This window comes from Hyperolius riggenbachi, chromosome 11 (assembly GCF_040937935.1).
Source record: "Hyperolius riggenbachi isolate aHypRig1 chromosome 11, aHypRig1.pri, whole genome shotgun sequence".
Classification (NCBI taxonomy): domain Eukaryota; kingdom Metazoa; phylum Chordata; class Amphibia; order Anura; family Hyperoliidae; genus Hyperolius; species Hyperolius riggenbachi.
This window is the reverse complement of record NC_090656.1, coordinates 82399620-82418139: the sequence shown is the minus strand read 5'-3', so window position 1 is coordinate 82418139 and position 18520 is coordinate 82399620. Positions and strand designations below refer to the sequence as shown.

At 42.7% G+C, this 18520-nt stretch overlaps 1 protein-coding gene across 1 annotated transcript in view; it reads right to left on the bottom strand.

The window, feature by feature from the left end:
* Positions 1 to 148: 148 nt before the first annotated feature.
* The window catches only part of LOC137538952 (C-signal-like), a 43569-nt gene continuing 25197 nt past the window's right edge, over positions 149 to 18520 (bottom strand). Inside the window, exons 4-6 of the mRNA XM_068261395.1 lie at positions 14247 to 14408; positions 5196 to 5306; positions 149 to 1200 (exon numbers count right to left, since the gene is read on the bottom strand). Of these exons, the coding sequence (XP_068117496.1) occupies positions 1087 to 1200; positions 5196 to 5306; positions 14247 to 14408 (387 nt within the window). The 3' untranslated portion in view covers positions 149 to 1086. The remainder of the gene's footprint in view (positions 1201 to 5195; positions 5307 to 14246; positions 14409 to 18520) is intronic.

Sequence of the window (18520 nt, the reverse complement as noted above, 5' to 3'; positions counted from 1 at the left end):
CTGCGGAATCAGATATTGACATTTCTGACCACCCCTACTTACAAAAAGTATTTATTCTCAATTTAGCATGGGTTAGGGAAATAGGAAAATGATATGCAGTAGCAGATATAGTATAAAGGTAATCTTTGCACTGTAACATACATCCAGATTCTTCAAATTATAAGTTTTATTAAGAATATATTACCAAAGTCTAACTAAAAAAAAAAAAAAAAAGCTTGATTTTGTGTAATCACATTTGAACAAAACTAACATATACCAGGTAGACACAAATATAGAGAGATTGAATACAAATACAGTAAGGCTGGGAGTACACTTGTCTGCAGAGAACCATTACTTTTCTGCCATGTGCGTTTGTGTTTGCATTTTTGGATTTGCGTTTGCGATTTGCATTTTTCATAAGGTTGCGTTTTGCTTTTTATTATCTGCCTTTTTTATCAAGAGTAAAAAAAAGTAAGAGATCTAGATTTTGTTTTTGGGGCTCCATTGGAAAGCATTGGAAGTGGGAAGCAGCAACATGCTCTATGCTTTGTGCAGCTCATACAATACACATTCATTAAAGGGACCTTGAGCAGTAGAATAAAACTGGCAAATTAACTTACGTGTGGCTTCCTCCAGCTCCTTGTCATCGATGAAGTCCCTTGTCCTCCTCCCTCCATTCAGTCCCCATCGGCTCTGTTAGAGCAGCGACTTTGGCCGAAGGCATGGACCGCTGCTCATGCGTGGCCCCTCTGTCTGCCCGTCTCGCTCGCGCATCTGTCGCCATAAGCGTTCTGCGCATGTGCTATTCATTATTTCAAGAATGGCATGTGCACAGAGAGCTTATGGAGGCGACCACACAAGCAAGACGGGCGTGCGGAGGCATGACTTCGGCCAAGGTAGCCACTCTAATGGAGGTACCGGGGGGTTGAAGGGAGCCCGGAGGATGCCGAGGGGCTGGAGGAAGCCACAGATAAGTTCATTTGCCCGTTTTATACTACTGCTCAAGGTCCCTTTAAAGGTGATTTTGAGTGCATTTTACGTTACGCGACAAAAACACATGCGATTTAAAGAAGTGTGCTCCCAGCCATACGAATGGTAACACATTCTTCACCATGGTACAGTGTTTCCTTCCCAGTCCACAAGAATTCCAGAATGTTTCTCGGAAAGATTGTCCAACATCTTAATTATTCCTTTTACACTTTCTTCAACTGTAATAGCAGCCTGAAAAGAGATAATACGCAAACATATGAATGATGTATGAAGTCAGAAGCATAGGTGGACGTGGCTGGCCAAGTCAGTTGCAGCAAAGAAATCCTACATTTGGAAAGGGGTTTATTTGCGTTACTGGCTATGGTTGGCATGGTCAGCTGCATTAGTCAGGTTTACCTGCGGTGAGCACCAGCTAAATCTATAGATAAAAGCAGGACCAACTGCAGCTTAGAAATTATGTACCGCCTTATACAATGTGCGCAAGAAAGCGGACAAGACTGCAATCAACCAGGAAGGAGCCAGGAAGCAGTCAAGCCTTAGATCTTACCTGATTGAGCCGATTAAACCAGAGGGTGTTTGAAGAGTCCATTGCCACCACATTGGGTGTGATGCTTTGCATGGAGTAGGAGGCTATGTTGTCACTCACTGCCAATAGCCATAGGCCCTATTCAATTCACTTGTTCTCCCAAGTTTTCTCCTAGGTGATATTTTCACACCTTATCAATAAAATGCCTTTTAAGCCAACACCTAAGCTAGAAAGTACTCAGAATAATTTTGAAAATTCTTCTCAACTTCTCTTTGGTACTTTCTCAATTGCAGAGTGCTGAAAAGTTATTTTAAACAGAAGATGAAAAATAATCTCTTAGGAGAAGAAGAAGTGAAGTTGAATAGGGGCCATAGTGTTCAAATATGCAGAGTATAAAGTGACCTGTATTACCAGCTCCTAAAGCTTGGGGGATATGATGATGAATGTGCCATATTTTACCATGGGTTACATCTAGTTGTAAATGAGCACTGGCGTAACAATAGGGCCTGCAGCCCCCCTCCCCTCTGCGCTCCCCTCCACTCCACTCCACTCCACTTTAAATTAGAGTTCGGGCAGCGGCAGGCAGCAGACAGATACATACCTTCCGTGTCGCTCCAGCGTGCGTTCCTCTCTCTAGTCTCTGATGCGACTTCCTGTATAACATAGCGCTCAGAAATTCTGCAGGGGGGCCCGGTGGGGCCTAGTTACGCCCCTGTAAATGAGCCTAAAAAATGTATGACTATGGTATTCTACTCCATCAAGAAGGACTCTGATCGGCTATAACAGTTTTTCTTTTGAGGTGAAAGGGGGCAGAGGACCAAAGCTGTAAATTTGATTTCTTAAAGGGAATTTTTTTTCATGTAAATTTTTGTGTAAGTCGTTAACTGTCCATAGTAAATCAAGCAAATAAACTGACTTCCACTTAAAGGGAACCTAAACTGAGAGGGAAATGGATGTTTCCTTTTAAACACTACCAGTTGCTAGTCAGTCCTGCTGATCTCTTTGGCTGCAGTAGTGGCCGTCTGGCTGAATCACAGACCTGAAACAAGCATGCAGCTAATCCAGTCTGACTTCAGTCAGAGCACCTGATCTACATGCTTGTTGAGGGGCAGTGGCTGGAAATATTAGAGACTCAGGATCAGCAGGACAGTCAGGCAACTGGTATTATTTTAAAAGGAAAATCCATATAGTTCTCAGTTTAGGTTCCCTTTAACCTCCCCGGCGTTCTATTGAAATCGCCAGGGAGGCTGCGGGAGGGTTTTTTTTTAATTAAAAAAAAACTATTTCATGCAGCCAACTGAAAGTTGGCTGCATGAAAGCCCACTAGAGGGCGCTCCGGAGGCGTTCTTCCGATCGCCTCCGGCGCCCAGAATAAACAAGGAAGGCCGCAATGAGCAGCCTTCCTTGTTTGGCTTTCCTCGTCGCCATGGCGACGAGCGGAGTGACGTCATGGACGTCAGCCGACGTCCTGACGTCAGCCGCCTCCGATCCAGCCCTTAGCGCTGGCCGGAACTGATTGGTCCGGCTGCGCAGGGCTCGGGCGGCTGGGGGGACCCTCTTTCGCCGCTGCTCGCGGCGGATCGCCGCAGAGCGGCGGCGATCAGGCAGCACACGCGGCTGGCAAAGTGCCGGCTGCGTGTGCTGCTTTTTATTTGAGGAAAATCGACCCAGCAGGGCCTGAGCGGCAGGCTCCGGCGGTGATGGACGAGCTGAGCTCGTCCATACCGCTCAGGAGGTTAAAGTGAGTCTGAAGCCAATTTAAAAATAAACAAAATAGATACCTAAGGAAAGGGAGGGCCCTGGGTCCTAATGAGCCTTTCTGTACCTCTCACGGTCCTCGTGTTCAAGTTCCGGATCCCCGGTTCAAATCTCCCACTGTGGGCGGCTTCAGAGTGCGGGCAGATCCATCCTGCGCTTGTGTGAGCATGTGAGACAGCGTTCTCGTGCAGTACGGAGCAGCCCGTCTTCAGGAGCATTCGGGCTCCCGGAGACTTCTGAAGCCTCGGGCAGAGGCGGAGAGCAGTTGCTGACCCATCGGTCAGAGACTGCTAACGGGGGATCCAGCGCTGGAGCGCAGGGACAGTGAGAGGAACAGGAAGGCTCATCAGGACCCAGAGCCTTCCCGCTCCTTAGGTGAGTATGTGTTTTTTTTTTTTTAATTGGCTTTAGACTCCCTTTAATTATTCTGACAAGATGTCCTTACAGAAGAAGGTCTGTAATGTGACATTTTATATTGCATCAGCTTTTATTCACTCTCATTGCTGTTTACAGAAGACCATGATTTTTCTAAATAGAGGGAACTTACATTTATTATTGATAAAGTGCCAATATTTTTCATAGTGTTGTACATAGTGCAAAACAAACAATAGTGAGGAGCTTAGATATGAGTGGTTCAACACATTCTACAATCAGAACATCCAGTAAGATTAATACAAATACACATGATGTGTGGCCTGAGACATCATCAATACTTCAACAGAAACAGGAAACACTAAGGGGAGGAGCCTGCCCTTGCACGGTTACAATCTAGAGGAAGAAAAGTAAATTGCCTGGAGTTATCTTTAATGGACCACTATCAATAAAGTCTGACAGAACCGACAGGTTTTGGGACAGTCCATCTCCTCAGGGGGATTCTCTGGGTTTTCTTTGTTTTTAACAGCATTTCCTGAACAGCAGTTTAACTGCCAAAATAGTAAGATACCAGCCAGCATCCCTACTCACTTGCACATTATTTTATCAGTTAGACTTTGCAACTGCTGTTCAGGGAATGCTGTTGAGAACAAAGATAACCCTGAGAATCCCCCATGAGGAGATGGACTGGCCCAAAACCCATCGGTTCTGTCAGATTTTAGCTGCCTACTTTTTTTGCGATAGTGGCCCTTTAGGGCAGGGAACACACTAGCTGCAATTGTGCACATTTTGCCTTTGACAGCAAAATGTGCAAGATTCCACAGGCTATTGAAGTAAATAGCCTGGCTCGGGAAACGCCCATCACGACTGTTCGTTTGCATTCACAATTTTCTGTGCATCTTTAAATTGCACAGCTCTCCGCTTTTTCCCTCACTACGCACGTTCGTAATTACAGTATATGCTGCCACAAACTAAAAATCGTGGAATGATTGCAGCAAAATGTTTGCTAAAAACTTGATTGCAAAAGCCGACTGAGATTCGGGAATTGCCGGGGAAAACTGCCCTTGCTTTAAAGAGACACTGAAGCGAAAAAAAATATATGATATAATGAATTGGTTGTGTACTATGAATGATTACTAGAAGTTTAGCAGCAAAGAAAATATTCTCATATTTTTATTTTCAGGTATATAGTGTTTTTTCTAACATTGAACAATTCTATAATATGTGCAGATTACACAACACTCAGCATTCAAAATGATTCTTTCAGAGCAGTCTGTGAAGTAATGACCTCTCCTCTGTCAGAGAAAAAGTAAATAGTTCAATAACACTTGAGATAATAAAAGTCAGAAAACAGCCCTCTCCACGACTTTGAAAGTCGTAGAGCTTAATTGCTTTTTTGCATAGAGATAACAACTGGAGTTTCTTAACTCTTCCTGTACTGGAAACAATTAGACTGATGTATCTGATCTTAATGTTTTATTTCTTAGCTGTACTACACATACAAATCATAATATCATAATTTTTTTTTGCTTCAGTGTCTCTTTAAGAGACACATAACTAGCATACTCACATTTGGACCCCCCATATCTGTTTGCACCCATCCTGGGTGAAGGGCGGTGCACAGTATCCCATCTTTCTGATAATCCACCGATTGGCATCGAGTGAGCATATTAAGAGCAGCCTGCAGATTGAAAAATAATTAATGACAAATGTTAATCACAAAAACAATGGTATTATTTAGCGAGTACAATTACAAAATGACTGTTGTCAAAATGTAGACAGGTTTCTTGTATATGATTGCAGATGATGAGGGTGGAGAAAACAAAAATAAGTACATTTTCTTGAACTGTAACAGCAGCCTGAAAAGATAACATACCTAATACACTATTTGTATTTATTTATTTTAAGTATTTATATAGCGCCGACATATGACGCAACGCTGCACAGAGTACATTGTCTTGTCACTAACTGTCCCTCAGAGGGGCTCACAATTTAGTCCCTACCATAGTCATGTATGTATTGTGTAGTGCATGTATCATAACTAGGACCAATTTAGAGGAAAGCCAATTAACTTATCTGTATGTTTTTGGGATGTGGGAGGAAACCAGAGTTCCTGATAAAACCCACGCAGATACAGGGAGAACATACAAACTCCTTGCAGATGTTGACCTGGCTGGGATATGAACCGGGGACCCAGCACTGCAAGGTGAGAGCACTAACCACTACGCCACCATGCTGCCCCACACAATACACTCAAATAACAAATGCACAAAGCATCATGATTTAGAAAGGCAGACAGTGCTTTCCAGTGTAAGAACCTTATTTCACCTATGAAACATGATGGCGACAGTAGCATAGTTTGGGCCAACTTTTATGCCTTTGAACCAGGATGGCCTGCTAGCTCTACAAGATGATGAGGAGTACTATAAGAGGAGCACAAGAGTTGGGTGGCTAATGAAGAGCATTTTAAGGAATGTACAATAGCAGGGGAATAAATGTATAATCACCAAAAGAGGGTCACACTAAAGGGAGCAATAAAACGGGCATATTAAAGGACCACTACAGCAAAAAAGTAAGGCCCGGTTCACATTAGCGTTCGCTATCTGGATTTTCCGGATCTGATCCGGACCGCATACTGTACAAACGGAACGTACGTTCCGCATAGCAATGTAAATTCTATGCGGACGTTCACACGTGTCCGTTCCGTACAGTACGGAGCCGGACCGGATCCGGACTCTTTTCCAACATGCGCTATTTTCTGGGTCCGGATCTCCGGCCCACGCACCCGGACCGGAGCCGGACCTGAGCCTGACAGCACCATCCGGAACACAGAAACCAATGGGGAACGGAAGGCACAGAACACACTGCCTACAAAAACCTGACGTTCTACCCCACTTCCTATGCGTATCCAAGCGGCCATTTCGGATGGGGACACATGGGCCAAGCATGTCTGGAGTGGAGCAGCAGTGACAGACGTGCTGGAGCTGTTTGGCAGATTGTCGGAGGTGGAGGTGAGGCCTGCAGCGGAGGAACCTGATTCTACAGGTGCACCAGGTGCACCTTCTGCTGACCCCAACATTTTTTTATTTAAATGTAACTATTTTTTGCCCACGGATCCGGATGGCAGCCTGATGCATGCCTGATACAAACGGACCGGATCCGGATCGGAACCCTACGGTTCTGATCAGGATCAGGTCAGGATCCGATCAGGATCCGATCAGGATCCGGTCCGTTTACTTGCCAAAACGCAAGTGTGAACAGGGCCTAAGCAACTGGAGCAAGAAATGAAGGCTGCCATATTTATTTCCTTCCAGTTGTGTGGCTGTCCTGCTGATTTAAAAACAAAAAAAAACTTAATGGCAAGGTCTGCAATATGCAGATAAACCCTCTACCATTCCTGGATTAAAGATACTCTGTAAGGAATATTCCACTTCACTCTGATGCTTCCTCCTTCTGGCTTTGAAGGCTGGAGTATCGGAGTGATGTAGAATGCAACGGCCACAGGTGAGTTAAGCCCCCTGCAATGGCCCACAGGTGTAATGTGTTTGTTTCATATGAAACTCGGAACGCACACTTAGAAGCTCATCCCTAGTAGGAAATAAGATATGTCAAGGTTTTTTTTATAATCACTATTATTGTGGGGCTGTTTGGGAGGTGTGGGGAGAGATAAGAAGAATGTGTTTAATCCCTGTAATAAGACTTTGCTGAAGTTACTAAGGTGACCACTACTCACTCCTGCAGCTGGTATCCCCCATGCCCCCCAGGTTAATGATACTGTACTTCTCTGGTTAATGCAGCGGCCTAGAAAAGTTCCTGTGCTTTGGGATTCTAGAGTCCTGGATTGCACTGAAGATCACCTGGCAGTCAGTCAGGTTGGTTGCAGAAGTGAGCAGCAGTCATATGACCACTGCTTCCCCTTTGAAATGTATATTGCTGTCTCCAGGGTTTCATTGTCTCCTCCTCTTAATAAAGCAGGTTGAAGACCACAGATTCAGCGTGGGCTTGTTTGGGGAGTTCTCCATTTCTCGATTTCCGCTCTTTCTCTGGTTTCATTACCTAGTTGCCTGATATATTATGGACGATGTATACTCATATTTCAATTATACACTTTAAAACACTCTATAGGCAGCAACACAACGTTCACACCAATGTTCTGTTCTTAGGAATTTAATGTTGCTATGCACTAGCACTTTCTTTATGGATTTATTATCTTACTAGTGGCCTTAGCCTGTTTAAAAACAGGCACATGCCAGCGTGCATGCACTCGCACTCGCCGTGCACGCACCCACCCTAAGAGTGCGCACCGGCCTTCTGGAACGACCTGCTCCTGACTAAAACTGTACGTGCTGTGCGCATGCGCAGTGGGAAAAACACACAGACACTGAAGACGCAGGGACACCTGCAGTTTTATTATATAGGATGATGTACAGTGTGAACCCACGTTGTATCACAAAGAGCTCACTTATGAACTCCATGTGATATATACATACTTCAGAGAAAATAAACAGATCAGAAGGGGTGGAGAAAAAACCGATAGCGTTATAGTGTAGCATGTTGATTATGATAAGGGGTATTTAGGTGAATAAACTATAATCACATAGGTGTGCTACACCAGTGGCCACACAGTAGTCAAGTGAGGAGATAAACACAACCCCACTCAGGTTAAAGTGAACCTCCGGACTAAAAATCTACTCAGCAGAACTGAAAAGGCTTGGTGTTTCTTTAACAGTTTCACAGCATCAGAACTTTGTTTTTCTTACCAAATTTTTAGCTGAATTTTTATCTAAGCTCCACCCATCAAAGAAAAAAAGCCCAGGCTTTTTTCCCTGATGCTGTGCAGAGCATGATGGGATTGCCTATGTTGTTGTTCACATTGCCTAGCAACTGGGAGAGGTGCTTCAGGACACAGGACAATTGGAACTGTGTCTCATGCTCCTTGTCATCTCCTTTCAACCAAAATGATGGCTGCCATCATGAAATCAAACATTTGCCTGTTCTTTTAAAACAGGGTGGGTAAGAGATTATGTTACCTATCTATTTTAATTAACATAGCTAATGTAACTTAATGACAGTATGTTTGTTTAGGCCGGAGTTCCTCTTTAAAAAGTCATTTTGTGCAGTGATGAGCCTAAACTTACCCTCCACCCATGGTGGATTAAAACATTATACAATTGCTTAGAATAACAGTAAGAGAGGCAAGTAAGGGAGAGTATAATCTGAGGAGAAGGGCTATTTTATTTTCTCAGATTTTACTTTCTCTTACTTGCTTGGGCCGAGTTCTCAGAAACGCATTGCAATTTTTTTTATGATAATTTATGTCCATTTTTATTAAACAAGTAATAAATAAGTGCTCTATCAGAATTCTATATTCTCATTTATGTAAACCCCATGAAAACGAAGGTGACTGTCACTAGTTAAAATACGAATGTACCAAACGGACAATCAAATTAGTAGCATCTTCTGGTGCAGGGATAGGGTTTCTCTGTTATAAAACATGATAGCTACACCATGTTTGATACCTACAAACTCCTGAGACTATGATGAATCCATAATTATTCACATCCACACTGCCTGATGTATTGACACAGAAATATAATATTTACAGGCATTTCATATCTATTTCACCTTCTAATGAGAGGGGCGGAACTGTATCAGCTGTCAGAGTCTGCTCATCACTCATTACATTCGTCACCTCAGGAGAGAGGGGGTTAAAGTCTGGACACACAAGCAGTCAAAGTTGTTCAATGCTGATTCATCCATCCCTGAATTCATCTGCTAGCCAGACCCGGATGAGCTAGCTGGACCCGGCTCAACTCCTTTTACTTTGGGCTATTAACAAAGAACTGTCTGCCAACATTCTTGGACTAATAATTCCAAAGGTTATGGTAATTCCATAGACGGCTCAGACTTTTTCCAGTCATTATTTTTCCTTTATTTTTTCCCAATATTTTACCATATCAATCTGTTCCTTTGTTACATACAGTGGGTTGCAAAAGTATTCGGCCCCCTTGAAGTTTTCCACATTTTGTCATATTACTGCCACAAAAATGAATCAATTTTATTGGAATTCCAAATGAAAGACCAACACAAAGTGGTGTACATGTGAGAAGTGGAACGAAAATCATACATGATTCCAAACATTTTTTACAAATAAATAACTGCAAAGTGGTGTGTGCATAATTATTCAGCACCCTTTGATCTGAGTGCAGTCAGTTGCCTATAGACATTGCCTGATGAGTGCTAATGACTAAATAGGGGTCACCTGTGTGTAATCTAATGTCAGTACAAATACAGCTGCTCTGTGAGGGCCTCAGAGGTCGTCCAAGAGAATATTGGGAGCAACTACACCGTGAAGTCCAAAGAACACACAAGACAGGTCAGGGATCAAGTTATTGAGAAATTTAAAGCAGGCTTAGGCTACAAAAAGATTTCCAAAGCCTTGAACATCCCACAGAGCACTGTTCAAGCGATCATTCAGAAATGGAAGGAGTGTGGCACATCTGTAAACCTACCAAGACAAGGCCATCCACCTAAACTCACAGGCCGAACAAAGAGAGCGCTGATAAGAAATGCAGTCAAGAGGCCCATGGTGACTCTGGATGAGCTGCAGAGATCTACTGCTCGTGTGGGAGACTCTGTCCATAGGACAACTATTAGTTGTGCACTGTACAAAGTTGGCCTTTATGGAAAAGTGTCAAGAAGCAAGGCATTGTTAACAGAAAGCATATGAAGTCCCATTAGCAGTTTGCAACAAGCCATGTGGGGGGGACAGCAACCATGTGGAAGAAGGTGCTCTGGTCAGACGAGACCAAAATGGAACTTTTTGGCCAAAATGCAAAATGCTATGTGTGCAGGAAAACTAACACTGCACATCACTCTGAACACACCATCCCCACTGTCAAATATGGTGGTGGCAGCATCATGCTCGGGGGGTGCATCTCTTCAGCAGGGACAGGGAAACTGGTCAGAGTTGATGGGAAGATGGATGGAGCCAAATACAGGGCAATCTTGGAAGAAAACCTCTTGGAGTCTGCAAAAGACTTGAGACTGGGGCGGAGGTTCACCTTCCAGCAGGACAATGACCCTAAACATAAAGCCAGGGCAACAATGGAATGGTTTAAAACAAAACATATATATGTGTGTTAGAATGGCCCAGTCAAAGTCCAGATCTAAATCCAATCGAGAGTCTGTGGCAAGATCTGAAAACTGCTGTTCACAAACGCTGTCCATCTAATCTGACTGAGCTGGAGCTGTTTTGCAAAGAAGAATGGGCAAGGATTTCAGTCTCTAGATGTGCAAAGCTGGTAGAGACATACCCTAAAAGACTGGCAGCTGTAATTGCAGCAAAGGTAGTTCTGCAAAGTATTGACTCAGGGGGCTGAATAATTACGCACACCCCACTTTGCAGTTATTGATTTGTAAAAAATGTTTGGAATCATGTATGATTTTCGTTCCACTTCTCACGTGTACACCACTTTGTATTGGTCTTTCACGTGGAATTCCAATAAAATTGATTCATGTTTGTGGCAGTAATGTGACAAAATGTGGAAAACTTCAAGGGGGCCGAATACTTTTGCAAACCACTGTATATAATTTTTGTCACTTTTCTGTATTAATTTCATGCACTATTTTGTTATAAAATAAATGATTAAAAATTGTTTGTCTAAACGCTTGCTCTTCTGCAAAGAATACTGTCTTTCAGAGAAAACATTACCATAACTCTTTTATTATTTTATTAATATTTATTTTTATTGTATTATTATTTTATTATTGTTATATCTAGCAAGGTTTGAAATAACTCTTTTTTCCTAAAGGACTAGCTAGAGTTAGAATTGTGTCTTTGCACGCTAATCCAAAGTGGTGGCAGCTTAGCTGATCTCTAAATGAGATTGCAGATTGTATTGATTGTACTTACAACCGAAATTGTATTGTGTGTGGACTCACCAAGCAATCCAAAAGGTTACTTTGTTTGCAGTGTTGAATCCCTTCAGAATACCCTCAGTGTCTGAGGACTGAATGGTAATCTGTGACAAAAGGCAGCAGGAATTGGAGGGTGACATCACAGGAGGTTAGTGTTAGGTGTATGAAGGAGGGAGGTTAGTGTTAGGTGTAGGTAGGAGGGAGGTCAGTGTTAGGTGTAGGTAGGAGGGAGGTTAGTGTTAGGTGTAGGTAGAGTGGTGGGTAAGTGGTAGGTGCAGGTAGGAGTGAGGCTTGTGTTAGGTGTAGAAAGGGAAGGGGGGGAGGGTTAGTGTATCTTCTGGAATATTTATAGGTGGGCGTATATATATGTGTGTGTGTTTGTGTGTGTGTGTATTATTTTATTATTATTGATTTATAAAGTGCATATTCTAGAGCTACATTCTGGGATGCTCATAAGATTAGTAAGTGTACGGCAATTCTCTGGACATTACTACACTTAACAAAAGTGTCAGTAATTGGTGTCAGCAGCGTTCATGCCGAGATCCGGCCGCATGATTCTCAGACTGCAAATGAGGGTGGACACATGCGCTGTCGGCGATGCCCTTCTTATACTCTAAGGAAGCATATCAGCTGATCACCTGTCAGCTGACATGCATGGCTCCACCTCCGGTTCCTGATTGGCCAAGTGGCTTAGGGGTGTGGTTGCCTGTTTGGAAGCAGGAGATTTGGGCGCATGAGACAAGTGGACAAAAAGGGCGCCCCATTCACTCCCATTAGAAATATCGTTTAATGGGTGCCGAACAGGGAAAAAAGGGCGCAAGAGATTACTAACGTTTTACAAACGGCGCCCGGAGATTTTTAATGTTTTATAACTGTGCTTGTGATGATTTATGTTTAGAAAATGAGCCTGTGACGAATAACGTTTATAAAAAATACTAAACATATTTATCCTATTTAATTAAAACATTATTTAACATTTTAACCCTTTACTGTTTGTAAAACATTATTATTCACAAAATAAAGCGATCAGTACGTAACGTAAATTGCAATATATTTTTTACAATTACTATTTGTAAAACATTTCTAAAACATTATTATCCACCCCAAAAAATTATTAAACATTTTTTATTTAAATTTTTTATTTATTAATGTTTGTAAAACATTATTATCCATAGGGGTCTTAGGTTTAGGCACCACCAGGGGGGTCTTAGATTTAGGCACCACCAGGGGGGTCTTAGGTTTAGGCACCCCCAGGGGGTCTTAGGTTTAGGCACCACCAGGGGGGTCTTAGTTTTAGGCACCACCAGGGGGGTCTTAAGTTTAGGCACCTCCAGGGGGTCTAGGGATTAGGGATAGGTACAGGGAGGGCTTTGGGGTGGTTAGTTTTAGGCACCACCAGGGGGGTCTTAGGTTTAGGCACCACCAGGGGGGTCTTAGGTTTAGGCACCACCAGGGGGGTCTTAGGTTTAGGCACCACCAGGAGGGTCTTAGGTTTAGGCACCACCAGGGGGGTCTTAGGTTTAGGCACCACCAGGAGGTCTAGGGGTTAGGGATAGGTACAGGGAGGGTTCTGTGTGAGAGTAGGGTTAGGTATAGTTTTAGTACAATTTTAATAATACTAATCAACAGTTATTATGAATGTACTTATATTAATATCATTGTTATAAACAATATTTTCACATTGTATTATAATAATAAACGATAAATCAATATTATTCATAACAATATATAATTATAATGTTTAAACAAATATTACTATTTTTTTAACAAACGTAATTATAAGTTTCAGTTTAGAAACAGGAAAGATTAACGTTTTAAGAATTGCCGATTTCATACACATTATTTAATGATTTATACATTCTTAAAACACTATTTGTAAACGAAATTCTACACAATCTTTTTATAAACGATAATACTGCTTATCGTTTACACCACGCGCCCTTTTTTCCCGACGCCCTTTTTTGATGTACGCGCCTGTTTACCCGAGCTATTTAAGAGCTGTGCTGACACTTGCTCACTGTCTGCTCTAGCTAACACTTTGCAGTGAAGGCTTCAGACCTTAGTCAGATGTGTGCTTGAACCGGCAGGACCCCGGGGATTTGCACTTAGCTCAGGAAAAACATATTATTGTGATTGTATTTATTGACCTCTGCCTTGTCTCTTACTACTCTCTTGCCTAACGATTCTGTACCTTTGCCAATCTGATCTGTTGCCGACCTCCGCCTGAATAAACACTCTGATTTTGGCTTATGATTTTGTACTTTATCTGTCTGATCTGTTAACGACCCTGCCTGCTGACCATACTCTTAGCTGTATCAGTGACAGTACTGCCTTCTGCTGTCACTGACTGTTACACATTTCCCCTGTCTGGGAACGTCTATTTTCTGTCTGTCTGCTGGTGTCCTCATACACTAGCTGAATCATTACAAAAAGTTACCCTGATCCAATCAGCATTGCGTTCTCCCGCACCAGGGATTAGAAGTTACACTACTATTCCGCTGCATGTAACTGCAGTCAAATGGCGCTTGTGGCTGGCAGCTGGGGTGGCTGAACTGCTCAACAAACAAGCAGTTCAGCTGTCTGTGGCCTAGAGACCTTACTCTGGGTACAGAGAGGCTCAAAAGGTTGAGCTTGAAGGACACTTTTTTAATTTTCAACCTAGATAGTTACGTAACTATGCATGGACAAGTAGACAACATACCTTACTGCAGCGGTAAGAGAGTTGTGGGTGAAAACAGAAGGATTCGGGTGTTTTCTCAATGGATCCCAGCAATGAGGACATGTTTATCAAGGCGGACTTGCCACAGCCAAGTGGCTTTTCTGGATTTTCTTGTGCTGCCTTTTTCAAAAATGGTAAAAATGACTGAAATCCGAAGAAACAGGTGGCCAGTTAGTATACTGCACTGTGGATTCCTTATACACAAACTTATGCAAGGTGCAGATCATAACTATTTTTATATGCTGACTTTGGGGAAATATATTAATGTTTGTAATTAATACAGGTATCTGATACATCAGATTTTTTTTTCAAACCGAAATGTTTATGGCAAGATTGTTCTTAAAGTGGATTGAACTCTTGCACAGAACAGAAGGAAAACATAGAGAAAAGCACCTTGTATATATTTAGAGAGTTTAGCTTGTCTAACTCCTCCTCATCTGTGAATAATCACAAGTGTAATTTAATCTCTCATCTGCGTCAGCTGACTGCCTTTGCAGAGAAGCTAATTTGTAAACACAAGATGTTAACCCTATGTCTGCTTTCATGAAAGCAGGGATTAGACACACTGCAGACTTATTGCAGGCATCAGTTGTAACAAAGACTTGTTTTTTCTTTAAGGTTATTATGCTGTTGATTATCTTTTAGAGCAGAGAGGAAGTTCTGAGTTCAGGTCCGCTCTGAGTTCAGCTGCAGCTTAAAACAAATTTGAACTGAGACAGCAATGTGAAAATATGAACATTATAAAAATATTCATCTCCTACAGATTATAAGTGCCATCCTCATTGTCCCCTCCAGTGTCCCGTTCGGCTGGTAAATGCTAATGGATAACAGGTCCTCCATATTAAATATGGCAGTGACAGCAGCATGGTCCTGACATCACACTGTGGGAGGGGTTTTACCACAATATCAGCCATACAGAGCCCCTCGATGATCCGTTTGAGAAAAGGAAAAGATTTTGCATGGGAAAGGGTGTATCAGCTACTGATTGGGATGAAGTTCAATCCATGGTCACGGTTTCTCTTTAACTTCTTCTGCATGAGCCCACGGCAACATGGATATTGGGTGGTCCTCAATCAGCAGTTATCAATCTAGTGAATGCACCCCGGGGATGGGCAGAAGTAAATGGGTCAAATAAAAATTCACGACTGGGTCTCGACCTGGATTTTAGGCCTGATTGGCCAATTTTATTATATGTACCACAGTGCAAAACAGCACAACGTTTCGACCAACAGGTCTTTATCAAGTGCTTACAGACTGTTTGTGCAGCATCCATATATATAGAAGCAGATTCAAAGTTAAAACACACCCCCATAGGGGCGGGCACAATACTTAAAGAGACAGGCGATATTATACAAAATCATAGAAAACACTTCAAGTTGTAGGCCTCATTCATGCCGTTAGGCGCCAGAGTCCCTAAGTCATATATCCATTTGCTTTCTCTGCGTAACAAGGAGGCTTGGGGGTCCACTCCCTCCTGCAAGAACACCTTCTCCAGTATGCACCACCTCAATTCGCCCACTGCATGACCACACTCCTGGAAGTGGCGACCTACGGGGGATTCAAATTTATCCTTAAATTTTTCTTTATTCTCCTTCTCTTTTTTATAGTTCCTAATGTCACTTCTATGTTCATTAATCCTCCTCCTGCCATCCCTGGTTGTCTGTCCTACGTAACCCATTCCGCAAGGACACTTTAGCAAATAGATTACATTTGTCGTGGTGCAAGAATAATTACCTTTAATCATAATTCGTGTCCCTTTTGTGGTGTGAGTGACATAATCACCCCGGATTATGGATGAACAATTCTGACAGTTCATACAAGGGAACGTGCCTTTACGGCGTGGGATAAATGTCGTAGTGGTCTCAGTGGGTCCCCTTAGATCCGCCCTCACTAACTGATCTCTGACACTTTTACCTTTCCTAAAAATCATCCTAGGGGGAGAGTGGAAGACCTTGGACAGCAGCGGATCAGCCTCCACCACTGACCAAGCCGTGCGCAGACATTTTCTAATGTCTGATGCATGGTTATCATACGTAAGGATAAATTGCACACCCTCCTGGGGGTCCTTCTTGCTAACCTCCCTCCTCCCTCTCAACTCCCTTCTGTCCATTGTAGCTACCTGAGCTGCCATTTCCTCCACCATCTCTCTGTGGTATCCTCTCTTTTCATAGTCCACCACCATTCTTTTGGACTGTTCCTGATACTTCCCATCACTGGAGGTAATTCTACGGGCTCTGATAAGTTGACTCTTAGGGAGTCCTTTAACCAAAGGGGGGGGATGGCAACTGCTCGCCAGTAACGCATTATTTCTATCAGTGTCCTTGCGAAACAGGTCTGTCTCTAAGATATCTCCCTTAATCTCTATACTCACATCCAAAAAGTGCAGTTTGGTGGCATCATAATCAATGGTAAATTTTATTGTATCATGGCGGAGGTTGAGGTCATTAAAAAAATTCAACAAAAGTTGCTCGGGCCCTGTCCAACAAAAAAACAGGTCGTCAATGTACCTGCAAAAGCCCTTACTGTACTTTACAAAAATATCCTCCTCCAGCATGAACTTGGCCTCAAACTCCGCCATATACACATTAGCCAAACTTGGCGCATAAGGGGCCCCCATAGGAACTCCCTGAACCTGTAAGAAAAAATCTTGGCCGCATCTAAAATAATTAGATCTCAGACAGAATTCCAATAACATTGTCATAAACACTGATCGATCCATATCTGCATTTTCCCTTCCTTCAAACACATTTCTCACTGCCGATACTCCCTCAACATGAGGGATGTTAGTATATAAACTTATTACATCCAGACTCACTAGAAATGTAACGTCATCCGCAGTTAATTGTTCCAAACATGACAGGAAATGCGTAGTGTCCCTCAAGCATCTAGGATTAGACCATACCTCTGGCTGCAAAATCGAATCTATATACACTCCCAAAGGTTCCAACAGTGAATTCACTGCCGACAAGATTGGTCTACCAGGCGGGTGCATTAAATTTTTATGGACCTTAGGGAGTGTATACAGTACAGGGACCCTATATGTGTCTTTTTTCAACGCAATAGCCAATTCGCTGGAAATTAGCCCATCATCATATGCTTGAGACAACAAAGTTTCTATCTCTTCCTTAATGTTCAATGAGGGTTCACCACGCAATTTTCTATAGGTTGACTCATCATTCACCTGTCTTATCAGTTCTGACAAGTAATCAGCTCTGGATTGAGCCACCACAGCACCCCCTTTATCGGCTTTTTTAAACACCACTTCACGATTGTTCCGTAAATCCTGTAAAGCCTGTCTTTCAATCAAGGGAGTATTATGCTTATTATGATACTTGTCATTTCCCCATACTTTTTCCAACTTATTCAGCAATAAAGTTTCAAAGACATCAAGTGCTGGGCAGCTTAACGGTGCCTCAGATTTATTCCTGGCTCTAAGCTTCCCTGGAACATCCTCTCCAATTAGCCTCTGCGTCACAGCGGACAAACTGTTCGCTGGTTTCTTTAAATAATGCCATACCTTCCATTTAAGTTTCCTCACTAATTTATATATGTCCACTTTCAAGTCATGTGTTTGAAGGAAGGGAAAATGCAGATATGGATCGATCAGTGTTTATGACAATGTTATTGGAATTCTGTCTGAGATCTAATTATTTTAGATGCGGCCAAGATTTTTTCTTACAGGTTCAGGGAGTTCCTATGGGGGCCCCTTATGCGCCAAGTTTGGCTAATGTGTATATGGCGGAGTTTGAGGCCAAGTTCATGCTGGAGGAGGATATTTTTGTAAAGTACAGTAAGGGCTTTTGCAGGTACATTGACGACCTGTTTTTTTGTTGGACAGGGCCCGAGCAACTTTTGTTGAATTTTTTTAATGACCTCAACCTCCGCCATGATACAATAAAATTTACCATTGATTATGATGCCACCAAACTGCACTTTTTGGATGTGAGTATAGAGATTAAGGGAGATATCTTTGAGACAGACCTGTTTCGCAAGGACACTGATAGAAATAATGCGTTACTGGCGAGCAGTTGCCATCCCCCCCCTTTGGTTAAAGGACTCCCTAAGAGTCAACTTATCAGAGCCCGTAGAATTACCTCCAGTGATGGGAAGTATCAGGAACAGTCCAAAAGAATGGTGGTGGACTATGAAAAGAGAGGATACCACAGAGAGATGGTGGAGGAAATGGCAGCTCAGGTAGCTACAATGGACAGAAGGGAGTTGAGAGGGAGGAGGGAGGTTAGCAAGAAGGACCCCCA